At 43.0% G+C, this 12,685-nt stretch overlaps 3 protein-coding genes across 4 annotated transcripts; 2 read left to right on the top strand and 1 right to left on the bottom strand.

Annotated features, from left to right (window-relative positions):
- Positions 1 to 352: 352 nt before the first annotated feature.
- Positions 353 to 6,551, top strand: LOC6585964 (RNA polymerase II degradation factor 1). Of its 2 annotated transcripts, none has more exons than XM_032733139.2 (5): positions 353 to 461; positions 1,502 to 1,679; positions 3,286 to 4,370; positions 5,204 to 5,272; positions 5,343 to 6,551. In XM_032733139.2, the coding sequence occupies exons 2-5, from the start codon at positions 1,677 to 1,679 to the stop codon at positions 5,917 to 5,919; spliced, it is 1,734 nt and encodes a 577-aa protein (XP_032589030.1). In that variant the 5' UTR covers positions 353 to 461; positions 1,502 to 1,676; the 3' UTR covers positions 5,920 to 6,551. The 2 variants fall into 2 exon arrangements, with proteins under 2 accessions (XP_032589030.1, XP_032589031.1); XM_032733140.2 differs by having other exon boundaries at positions 357 to 461; positions 1,505 to 1,679.
- A 444-nt stretch (positions 6,552 to 6,995) lies between these two features.
- On the bottom strand, positions 6,996 to 9,037 carry LOC6585963 (probable RNA-binding protein CG14230). Its single transcript, XM_002011551.4, has 4 exons — positions 8,741 to 9,037; positions 8,394 to 8,677; positions 7,225 to 8,329; positions 6,996 to 7,166 (listed from the first exon to the last, which is right to left on the bottom strand). The coding sequence occupies exons 1-4, from the start codon at positions 8,931 to 8,933 to the stop codon at positions 6,997 to 6,999; spliced, it is 1,752 nt and encodes a 583-aa protein (XP_002011587.1). The 5' UTR covers positions 8,934 to 9,037; the 3' UTR covers position 6,996.
- Positions 9,038 to 9,332: 295 nt separating this feature from the next.
- On the top strand, positions 9,333 to 12,373 carry LOC6585962 (Golgi resident protein GCP60). The gene is made up of 4 exons (XM_002011550.4): positions 9,333 to 9,558; positions 9,637 to 10,064; positions 11,013 to 11,567; positions 11,636 to 12,373. The coding sequence occupies exons 1-4, from the start codon at positions 9,465 to 9,467 to the stop codon at positions 12,059 to 12,061; spliced, it is 1,503 nt and encodes a 500-aa protein (XP_002011586.2). The 5' UTR covers positions 9,333 to 9,464; the 3' UTR covers positions 12,062 to 12,373.
- Positions 12,374 to 12,685: the final 312 nt, after the last annotated feature.

Below are 12,685 nucleotides of genomic sequence, written 5' to 3'. Positions count from 1 at the left end.
CGCATCAGTTAACTGTCGCTCTTCCCGTTGCTCTGCTGCGTTGCTGCTGGCGTTGTCTCTACGTTCGATTCTATAAGTAGACATACATATGTATTTATGTATATTTACACACACACACACACACACACACTTGAGACATTTGAACACATGTGAAAAAGTGAGAGCGCGGCGCTGTCGCTACCAACACTGCCATCGCAATCTACTAAGTTAAAGCACAGGCAACAACAACAACAAGAGCAAGAAGAAGAAGCAGAACGAGGAGCAGCAGCAGCAGCAGCAGCGACGAACGCGAGCGTCGTCCGTCTGCCTAACGATCGTAGCAGAACTTGGCACAATGTGTGTCTGTGTCTGTGACTGCCGTTAGTATCGGCAACGGGATCGCGACGAAAAGTTCAGTTTCATTTTCGTTGTCCGTTTGTTTGCTGTTTTTCTTAACGATTCGTTTAGTTATTTTAATGTTGGTTAGTACTATTGCAAAGCCCCCTAAAACGGATATTTGGCACGGTTGCGCAAATATAAGCATGCGTTTTTATGTGTATGTGTGTGTGTGTGTGTGTGTGTGAGTGGGAGTGTGCGTATGATTGTGCATATGTATAATGTATGGTGGCAGTAAACGGCAAGCCAATAAGAAAACAAGAAGGCGAGAGAGTGAGCGAGAGGGAGAGAGAGAGAGAGAGAGAAAGCGTGCGCCGAACAGAGAGCACTGGATCGCACAATGTATTGAGAAGAAAAAAAAGTGCAACAAAGTGCAAGTGCAAGAATTAACCATTGACCAGTGACTGTGCGTGCGTGCGTGAGCGTGCTCGTGCTTGTGCTCATGCTCATGCTCAAAATAATGCGCGAAGGAAACAACGGGAAAACAAAAACAAATACAAAATATGCAAAACAAAAACAAAGCAACAACTAGCGCCGCAGTCAGTTAGTTATATTCGCTTTGACTACACACACACACATGTGCAAATTGTATCAATACACACACCCATGCATGTTTGTATATACATACATACATATATGTCTGTATGTGTGTATAATTTTGTGTTTTACTTTTATTTTTGTTTTTGTGTCGCGCTTTTTTCAACTGTAGCCGATGAGCCGCAACGCGGGGCTAAAAGGTTAACTTCTAAATATTAATAGTCGTCGCCGTCGACGAAAAAAAACCATAACAACAAAAACAAAACAGACCATCCAACAACAAAAATTTAAAATTTAAAATAAAAACATTGGGAGAAAAGAACCAAACGTACAAGCGATTCAAGTGTACTTTTTTTTTGTATTTCTGCTGCCTTTGCTAAGTGCTCACACACACACACACACACACACATGCATGTTGGCAGTGTGCATTTACATTTGTATGCGTTAGCATATGCAATACTTACAGTGTGTACACACCAATTAGAAGTGCGTTATTTTTAAACGGTTTTTCTGCTTCTCTTTTTTTTTGTTTTGGTTCCTTTTTCATATTTTTGTTTTTGTTTTTGTAATGCTAACATTGCCAATGAAGAAGAAGAAGACTGCAAAACGGATACCAAGTTAGAATAGAGAACAGCGCGAGAATCTTCGCGTAACGCTTTCTCAGCACAAAACGCTCGCTGCTGCTGCTGCTGCTGCAGCGTAGCAGCTGACGTCGACGCCGTCGCTTCTGTGAAATAAGCTGCTGACTCAAACAAAATTTTCAAATGGTAAGTAAAGCACCTAGCAAAAGAACAACAATATTCGAAGAGCAAATCTCTTTGGGGAGAGCGAGAGAGGCAGCGCGAGCAAAAGCCTCGGCTGCGTCTGCCGCTCTCACTCTCTCTCTCTCTTTCTCTCCGTCTCCGTGCTATGCACGATTGCAATGCGGGAATGCCGAATGCAAACTCCTAGCCAAACTAGCCTGATTGTCTGCCTTCGTCTCTCGGTCTCGCTCTCTCTCTCTCTCGCTCCAACACATATGCATGAACATGACAAAGCTATGTATGCAATTACAGTTATGTATAAATGCTTTATTTTGACTGCACCAATGGCGAACGCGCGCAGCAATTGGAGTTGAGGGTGCAGCAGGGGCATTCGCGAGCTCAGTTCAAATTTTGTTTTATGTCTCTTGTCACGGGGCATCAAGTAACACCTTAAGTTCCCAGAGTACATTTTCCCAAAAATATAGTTGATCTCTACATGGCATAAGTGTATATGTATATGTGTATAAAATTATATATAAGTCTTAAGTTAATTGCCCAATGCTCTCACTGCTCTCATCCAGGGTATATAAAAGCCAGTCGATCTGCTTTAGCTTTTTAGGGTGAGCTCTAAGCCGGTTATCAGTAGGAAGGTCTACGTGAGGGTCAAGTTGATTTCTGAGCCATGGATCATATCAATTCGTGTAGTTTACTTTAATGATTCGTATTCCAAATCTGGGAATGATCGTATTTCTTATTCCATTTTCCCGTTTCTAACTGCTGATACCCTGTTGCAATCCATATGGGGTGTATGGATGACGGAAGTAATACAGTTCATAATGTAGGCAAATATCGGAGTTTTTGAATAGATACTCTTTCAAATCAAAAATTAATTTCATTATGTAAAGAGAGAGGAAGAGGCAGATCTAGACATAAAGAGAGAGAGAGAGAGGCTTAATATTTGCGTGTGTTATATGCGTTTCATCACTTAATCTAGACTCTTTTCGCTTTCTCCGTTGCTCTCGCTCTCTGTCTCTCTCTCTCTCTCTCTCTCTCTCTCTCTCTCTCTCTATGTCTTTCTTTCTCTCTGCACTTGACTCATAATTTGAATTTTAAGAGCTTCATGCCTGGTGATTCCCTATAGAGAGGATAGTGCTTAGTCATTGTTTTCTATTGCTCTTATTGCCCCCCCTTTCTTGATCCTCTCCCCCCCCTCAATAATTCTCGCTTAATTTAGCGCATTTCGTTTTTTGTTAAGTTAGTCCCTGTCTAAGCCGGATATCAACTGATCTGAAACTCTCTTTGATTTTCTTTCTCTCTCTCTCTCACTCACTCTCTCTCTCTCTCTCTCCCTTGCTTTCTTTTGTACCAGCTCGAATCTTGATAAATAACTTTTCTTCTTTCTTCTCTGTCTCACTATTTATCATTCGCTCCTTAGCTTCGAATTCCCACACTCTCAATCCTTTTGAGCCCTCCTGCCCCTTTCTCTGTCTCTCTTTGCATAGAATCTCCTTGCTCCCTATTTTCTACCAATATTAAACTATCCCTCCTTTACCTGCCTCTCTCTCCCTCTCTCTCTTCTCTTACACTCACTCACTCTCTTGCTCTCTCTCTTTCTCTGTCTGTCTTCCAGGAGACAAAGAATCCCCCGCCCACCGTGACGAGCAGCTACCACCATCAGCGTGCGCCGCGCACTCCCGAAAGCTATTTCAATGTGCCAGAGTCGGTGGCTCTGCTGAACATCGTCAAGTCGGAGAGGATCCAGAGCGCGTTCCAGTCGAATCGCAAGAATCATGCGAGCGTATGGGAAATGGTCGCCGAGGTGCTGAACCGGTTCAGCGCACGCAAGCGAACGGCGAAGCAGTGCTGCAATCGGTACGAGAACCTGAAGAAGATCTACACACAGCTGAAGAAGAATCCGGAGCGGCACGTCCGGCGTAACTGGCCGTATATGTTCCTGTTCAAGGAGATCGAGGAGCAGCGCGGCGAGTGCTGGGGCTCCAATGGGAAGCGCCTCGCTCTGATCAGCAAGAATCACAATGAGCTCTCCTACTACCAGCGGCGCAGGCAGGCCGCCGAGCTGGGCGTCCTGCTCACCAAGGACACGCTGACGCCCCATCAGCACAATTTGCTGCAGAGCCTGAGCCACGCCCACTCGACCGACTCGTCGCAGAGCGGGGCGAGTAAAATGGAGCGCGGCTTTATGCCAAATCACTTCGTGGAGACGCAGCTGAGCGAGGGGCCCTGCCCGAATGCCCCGCTGCCGGTGGGCGTGGGCCAAGTGGGCGTGCCCGGTGTGTACGATGACAATCCTTTGGCGAACGCCGTCGCAGCAGCTGCAGCAGCCGTCGCCCAACTGCAGCAACAACAACAACAGCAGCAGCAGCAACAGCAGCAACAACAACAACAACAGCAGCAGCAACAACAACAGCAGCAGCAGCAACCAAATGGCCAGGAGCAGGAGCAACAGCCACAGCACAGCCTCAGCCACAGTCTCAACCACAGTCTCAATCAGAGTCTCAGTCACAGTCTCAATCACAGTCACAGTCACAATCACAGTCACAGTCACAGTCTCAATCACAGTGCCGCATTTAAGGATCACGGACATGGCTTGCATGACGAGCCGCCCGAAGCTTCGGATTATGATAAGGACTGCAATGGAGCGCTCAACTTGCATCACAACAACAGCAGCGGCAACGACAACAACATATCCATGAAGTGAGTAGCCTTTCTATGCGATTCTCAGTTCAATGATTTAGCGATTGAAGAGCCTTTACATAGTAATTGACTGACTGATTTGACTGATTTGTATATCGATGGCATGAGCAGCCTCACGAGGTGATGCTCATTCAACTGATTGATGGACGTACTGATTGAAGAGCAAGCTGTAGATACTACTTAACTGGGGATGTTCTGTATAGAGCAAGCTGTAGATGCTAGTAAAACTTTCTTCTTCGCAGTAGCTACATTTGTTAAGCATGCATGGAGTAATTGACTTCCTTCATTCAACTGATTGATTGGTGATTGATTTACTTACGAACTACAGAGGAGGAATGCTAGTGAAATTGGCTTAATTAGTAGCTGTTTCTTTTCTTTACCACTCATGAAGTGGATGACCTCTCTATGTGATTCCCATTCAACAAATTGCTGGATCAGCATGATTGAAGAGCGGCATATACAGCAAGTTGTAGACAGTAATCAGCAGTATTTTGTATGGTAGCTCCAATTTTACAACATCCATGAAGTCTAGGATTTCTATAATAAATTATCAATTAACTGAATGATTGATTGATGATTGATTGAAAAGCAAGTTTAGATACGAGTAAACTGTTTCGTGCACAGTAATTAAATTTTGTTTTTACCATACATGAAGTGTTTGCTCTTCTATTTCCCATTTAAATAAGTGATTGATTCATAGACTGATTGAAGAACAGACATAGAGACTGATGATAGACTGATTTTTGTTGAATGACTTTTTGATTTGGAATTTGATTTAGATCTTCACAAAAAACACTTCAATTTACTCTCCACCCAATTCTTTATTCTCCCAGATCCGAGCCGCTCTCCGAAGGTGAATTCAATCCGGATGACATACAGCTAATGCAAACCAACTACAATGGGTAAGATTGAGCCAAATCGAGTTGAATCGAATGTGCATTAACTTCCGCTTCTGTCTTTTACTTTACGCAGCGCTCAGAACTTCTATTCGCCGAGTTTGGATCAGAATATTCTTCATCCGGATGTGATTGTGGATACGGATAATCTATCCGATTGCAGTTCATCGGCATCGCTGAAGAGCGGCAAACGGAAGATGTCCACATCCACGGATGGGGATAGCACCAACTACGAACTGATCGAGTATCTGAAGCGGCGCGAGAAACGAGACGAGGAGCTGCTCAAGCGCATGGATGCACGCGAGGAGCGTTTCATGAATCTGCTCGAGCGCACAGTCATTGCCATCGAGCAGTTAGCAGCGGGCAAGGCTCAAACACTAGTGGCCAGCAAAGCCACCGAAACGGAATCAGCAATGAAAACGGATTTGGATGCAGTTACTCCGGCTTTAGATTTGCCCGGCAAGTGCGTCGAAGCAGACGACGTAATAGATGCAGATGCTGCGGCAGAGGAGTCAGAGGTGGAATTATCGGCAGTGGAAGTAGAAGCAGAATTAGTGGCAGCAACTACAGTCGAAGTGGAAACAAAAGGAGTCGATATAGAAAAGGCAGTAGAAATAGAAGCAGACGAAGAGGTCGCTTCGAATCAAACGTAAACCAAACAAAAACAAAAAACAATTGAATGCAGTGCCAAAGACGAGCCAATGACTCGGAATCAAATGAGATTTTGCAACGTTTACTTAAAATATATATATGTATTTATATATATATATATATATATATATATATATATATATATATACCCCAAGTGCTTAAGCAAAAAGAAAATCATAACAAAAATTGTAAATCTTAAGGAAATGCAAACCTTGTCTAAGTAACATAATATTGGCAATATTTGTGCCAGCACTATTTAATTATTAAACTAGGCTTAAGCTGCAATGAATCCTCTAGTTTTTAGACGCAACCAAGTCTTATGCATATAAATTTTTCTATATAATCGAATCATTCTGCACGTGGTCATAAATGATGATTATTTTTCAAATTCATTCATTCATGTAAGCTATGTATGTACATATGCATATGTAGGTAATTGATACAGCTTTGTTACTTGGTCTGCGCTCTTAATTCTTTTTATTCTCGTAATTTTAATTTTATTTGTTCGCAAATCTTATTCGATTTAAGTTGGAGCTAAAATGGGGCTCAAATGCATTTGTGCAGCTACGTATATTTATATGTATGTATATGTGTATGTTATGTATACATGAATTTTTTTTTTTTAATTTAGTTAAATACACAAAACCAAAATTTTGAAAGAAAAAATTCTCTTATTGTATTGTGTTCAGCCGTTCAAAATGGCTGCCATCAACAAGATCAACAACAGCGTTGCCACCTATACGACCATGGAAGCAAGCTTCTAATAGTTTTTTGCAACAGCTAGACCGTTTTCAAACAAAAATCTGCTTTTGTTCTTTCAATTTGCAAGTTGTGTTTTAGACAAGAAGTGACTGCTGCCCTTGGCTTTAGTGCTTACGATATTTCAACGCTGCTTGCAATTACAAAAAGTCCAAATTTCCGCTGACAAAAAACCCAAAAATCCTATCGATATATGAGCTACATATGTATCGATAGTGCTGCCACCCTGGTAATCAAATATACGAGACGGCGCCAATATTCAATTTAATTTCGAAATGGCCGTACAAAGGCGCGCTTCATATTTAAATTAAAAATCTTGTTTAAAACTTATTTCGCTTTTTATTTTTGTTTTTCTTGACAATTTTGCCAACTGGACCTTTCTGTGTCTTTGCGATTTTCTTGGTTATGAGGAATTTGAGACGCTTTTTAACCTGGTCATAATTTTCGTTCTCCAGCTCTGCTGTACTCGACTTGAAGAACTTGGCACCTTCTGCAAGAGATATATAAAGTTATAGACACATTGTTCACCATATATAGTCGATTCATACCTTTAAGTCTGACATCGTTTTTCGGTATAAAGAAAGATTCCATAAAGATTTTCGGCTTCTGTTTCTTCTGTTTGCCTGGCTTCTCATTTTCCTTAGCTACCTGCGATTGCTCCTCCTCCTCTTCCTTGGCCTGCGGTTGCTCCTCATCTTCGCTGTCGGAAGAGTCGTAGCTGAATGGATTCACCTGACCCAGACCCAGTTTATTGGACTTATTGACCAATATCTTTTCATGGCCTAGCTTCTCTAGCTGATCCTGTCGCTGTGCAACCGCTTCCTCATGGCTGCTGCCAAACATTTCCAGCAGGCTGAAGCCTTCACCGCGCGTCTTCAGCGACTCCTTGAGCGTATCTGTGACCACGTAGAAGGAGCTCTGTGAGACGGGCGCTGGCTTGGTACCTTCTTCTTCTATCTGCACCATTTCGTTCTTCTGCTTTGGCTGTTGCTTGACTTTCTCCTTGTCCTTGTCCTTGACACGCACCATCTTCTGATGCTCCTCTTTGGCCGGATCATAGCGCAACATTTTCTTATTTTTGGCCACCTTCGCCGCTGTCGCAGTGGCTGTGTCTATTTTGCGGCCAATCACCTGCTCTAAAATGCCCATCTGCCAATCGCGCTCGTTGTCCTGGGGGTTCTCCGACTGCTCTGGCTCATCTGCCTGCTCCTGATCGTCGTCGTCTTCGCCCACAAAATTGGCTGTTATACGAAATCTGGGATCCAAGCTCTGTTTACTTTGCATTTCCACCAGACGTTCGCCCTTTTTGCCACTGTGCTGAGGCAGAACAAACTCTTCCTCCTGCTCATCGCCATCCTCATCATCGAACAAATCTCGCCCCTTTGGCTTCTTCTGCACCTTAATCTGCTCCACCTCTTCGTCTTCTTCGGCATCGCTGAACTTGATGCGCTTCGATGTTGGGGCCTCGGCCGAGGCCAATGCCTGCTGAATGAGCGACTTCTTTTGCTGATGCTGTTGCTTCATTTTATTCAGCGACTCTTTGCGCTTTGAATCTGCAATTGAGGCTTTGGCATCGAGCTGCTTGGTGCTGGGCTTCTTTTGCTGCTCGATGATGTGCAGCGGCTTCACATCATGTTCCTGTTGGATGACAATCTGCAAGAGGAGGCAACGAGTTAAGCTCATTTCGAATACCAAATATAAACAGTTTGTGACGCACTTTGCCATTGTGAATGGAGTTGGCGGCACGCTTCTTGGTTATCAACAGCTCAGGCGCCACTTCATCATCGTTGATCTCCTCGTGCTCGCCAAAAACGCGCCGTTTGTTCTGCGTATTTTGTACCAGCAGGCGGGAACTACTTTGATTTGCTTCACTGTACGTTGGCTGCTCCTTTTGCTGCTGTTCTTCACGCTCACGCTTCAGACGATCCAAAAAGGATTCCTTGGCCAGTGAGACCTTCAGCTGGCAGCCATGCAAGCGCTGCCAATTAAGCTCGTTAAGACCTGAAATTAAAATGCAATTATTTTTTATAGTTTCAGTTAAATTGCCCATCTGCGTCTACATACAGTATTCGGCATCATCTGTCTGCAGCGTCACGAATGCAATAACTTTTGTAATTGTTTGTCCTGAATCAACGAATTGTTCCTTCGTTTTTAGCTCCACACGCTGCACCTGGCCATAATCCTGAAAGAGGCCACGCAGATCCTTCTCTGTTGTGCTCGCCGGTAAATCGGCAAGGAAGAAACGCGTGCCGCTCATACTTATAGTTAGTTTTTATACAAAAAAAAAAAAAAAAAACACCTAAGTATTTAAAAATAATAAAAAAAAATACGCGCACGTGTAGGTAAAACAACACAGCTGTTGGCGGTCAGTGCTGTAAAATGACTTTATTTTAGAACATATCGATTATTGGGCTTTTGACGTCAGCAGGTGCTGTTCCATATGTGATCTAATTGGAGATGAAGTCGTGCAAAGATATCGAACGTTATGTCTCGATATATAATTTTGTATATATTTATTTTATTGTTTTAATGTATAAGCTTTTCAACCCTTTTAAATAATCTAGACCTTGATTTGAAATTTCCGCACAGTCAAAATGGATAGTTTGTCATGCTCGTCGTGCCGTTAATTGAACTATCGTTACGATTCGATATGTCTTGCGCTAAGACACATCTCCATATACACACACAGTCAGATTTTATTATTTATTTTTGTTTTCTGTGCTAAATCTTTTGGAGCGCCAAAGACTTTTTCTAAAAGCAATTTTTACAGATACAAAATAAAAAGATAATGGATAAATCCAGAGCTGGCAGTGCAACGACTTTGGAAAAATGGGGATTTCCATTGCTAGAGCTCTATCGGCTCGCCTTCACCTTCTACAAACGTAAATGCAGAAATTTGTTATGATGTGTCTTGTAATTTGTTAGCATTTTTATGGCTTACATGCGTGTTTGTTTTGCAGAAAACTCTGGCAAGGCCATACATTTGTCTTACGAGGACAATCTCAAGTTGATCGCCTTCAAACAACAGGCCGCCTTGGGACCCTTCAATACAAACCGTGCGCCGGCTCTTGGTGTGCTCGACGTGATCGGACGTGACAGACAGCAGCACTGGCAGCTGTTGGGTGATATCACGAGAGAGCAAGCTATGGAGGGTTTCATCGATCTTTTGGACACAATGTGCAGTGCCTTTCGTCCCTACATCGAGGCGGTGCGTCAGAATCGCGATGCCAATCTGAAAGCCGACCTGCGTCGCATGGAACTGGAGAAGGAGGCGCGCGAGAAGCGCGAACGCGAGCAGCAGGAGCTGCTGGAGGAGGGCTACAAGGAGGAATTGCAGCGACGCCAGCTACAGGACGCACTCAACAAGCAAACGTATCAGCAATTTAAGGTAATCATTTAACTGTCGCGGCACACGCTATCGATTTTCTAATACCACGTACGCAATACGTGTCAACGGACAGCCATAACAGCCTTTGAGACTGAGCTTGTGACAGTGGCTGTTAATTGCTCACACATGTTATATAAATATGTTATCTAGTATTTAGGAAAAGATAACTATTTATATTCTATGTGGATTAGCTGATTCGTGAAACAAAGGTAACTTCTGCGATATTATTCCAGCAACTTACTGAATCAACTCTAAAGAATTCAATTGAAGGTATTCAAAAGTTATTGGAAACTCTCAAGACTGTGTTAAGCTATTTCAGCGTTTGTGAACTAGTTGAAAATATTTGTTAAATTTTAGTTCATGAATAAAATAGAAAGGTATTAAAGCTTCAGCCGGCTTAAAAGTGCCTAAGGCCTCTAAGGCAAAAGAATGCTAACTATGAACCACTAAATTTACTAACTAGAACTAGTTTAGTTATTTGAAAACGAACCCGTTCATATGAGCTAGTTATACATTTGAAGATTGATCAAGTCTTGTTTATGAATAAGTATTAAAGAACTTTTCAAGAATAATGAACTGCACTGGACATATATGATGAATATACATCTGAATATGCGGCTATTGACTGCCTTTCCTTATCCTCTCAACATCATCTACAGGGTATTTCACAGTCAATAACAGAGTCGCCAACACCTTGTGGGCGCAAACTGTTGCACCTGTTGTGTACCCATCCTTCTAGGCCTTGACAAACACGTCAATAATAAATGCTAATTGCCGACGATGGCGGCTCGAATGAGGTCAGAGTCACAGTTATTGTTCCATTTACATTCACACAAAACACTAAATTGGGTCAGACATAATCGAAAAATTCAAGGACACTCTTTTTCATTAGTAGTAAATAAATTAACAATTCTCTTTGGTTTTTGTGGCCTATTATCTGCCTTACAGCTGTACGCGGAGAAGCAATTTCCTGGCAATCCTGAGCAGCAGGCTGTACTCATACATCAGCTGCAACGGGAGCATTATCATCAGTATATGCAACAGCTACATTTGCAGAGCCAAATGCAATCGAATCTGAGTCAAGAGGAACAGCAAACGCTGGAAATGGACAAGGACAAGGACACGTTGCTGCATGTGGAGCTGCAGGAACACAGCGGCGGTGATGGTGCTGGCGGCGGCAACAACAACAACAATAATAATAACAATAACATCAACAGCCGCAGCGACGGCAGCAGCAGCACCGTCAACAACAGTCCTGGCCATTCAAATCTCGTCCAGGCCATGGATACGCTGCAGCTGAGCACGCTCGAGTCCCAGCAGCAAGAGCAGCCCGAACAGCTGCAGGAGCAGCTCGAGGGCGAGGGTAACGAGGAATACAGTGAATATGTGATGATACGTCCGGCCAAAATATGGACGCGGCCCGATATCGAACAGTTCAAGACTGAAGTTTCTGCCGGCGATGGTGATGGCGTCATTACCATTGGACACGGCGATACGGTTACAGTGCGTATATATAGTCATATATAAATATATCATTTTATGGACTGATCATGAATTATTTCCTGTTCCAGGTGCGCGTGCCTACAAATATGAATGGCAAATGCATTTTTTGGGAATTCGCCACCGACAATTACGATATTGGTTTCGGAATATATTTTGAGTGGGCAAAGCCAGTTACCAGCGAGGTGACGGTGCACGTTAGCGATAGCGATGAGGACGACGAGTGCTTGGATGAGGATTATCTATCGACCACCGAGGATTTGGAGTCGGGTTCCATGTCGCAGGACCGCAATACGCTGGCCGCCCAAGCTGCGGCGATGGCTGCCAAGCCACCCATTTCCATTATTGTGCCAATATATCGGCGCGAGTGCTACAACGAGGTCTATGTGGGCTCGCATTCGTATCCCGGCGAAGGAGTTTACTTGCTGAAATTTGACAATAGCTACAGCATTTGGCGTTCTAAAACGCTTTATTATCGCGTCTACTACGAACGATAGGGCCAAAAGAAAGCAAAACGAAAGGAGTCTAGTATTAGTCTACACTTACCAAGTGCATATACATACATACATACTTATACGTACACATATTTGGGGGTGTATAGTCCAAAATATTAGACATATTTCAATGAATTTCAAAAGTTATATAAGCTGTTAGGGAGGATGTGCGTCGCGTGTTTTATGCTGTGGGGTGTGTATGCATAATGTGCATATGCAACATTTTAGGAACTACACTTTTCCACTTGCAAGCTGATTAAATCATTATTATTTATTATATAGTTTTCAAAATAAATTAATATGTACTAAAAAATATCAAACAAAGTCTATTTAACTCCGTTATAAAGGGAGAGACAGAGAGGGAAGACGATTGGCGCTAAGAATTTTGAAATGGAGTAACGGCCAGCGCTGCCAGATGTTCTAGATGTGTGTCTATAGGACGATTGCAGCTTGAGAATCTCAGATTGTAGCAGCCAAAATCATTTTTATTTTGTTAAGTTTAAATTTATTTTCATTGGATTTTTATGCAAAACTTCAAACTTTTACATGTTGTTGATAAAACCAGCGCTGCCAGAAGTCAACAGTCAGTGCTGCCATATAAATTGAATGCGCGCCAACAGCTGTTTA

The sequence above is a fragment of the Drosophila mojavensis genome, unplaced genomic scaffold (genome assembly GCF_018153725.1).
Source record: "Drosophila mojavensis isolate 15081-1352.22 unplaced genomic scaffold, ASM1815372v1 contig_136, whole genome shotgun sequence".
Classification (NCBI taxonomy): Eukaryota; Metazoa; Arthropoda; class Insecta; order Diptera; family Drosophilidae; genus Drosophila; species Drosophila mojavensis.
The sequence above is the reverse complement of the archived record's forward strand: the minus strand, read 5'-3'. Positions and strand labels throughout refer to the sequence as shown.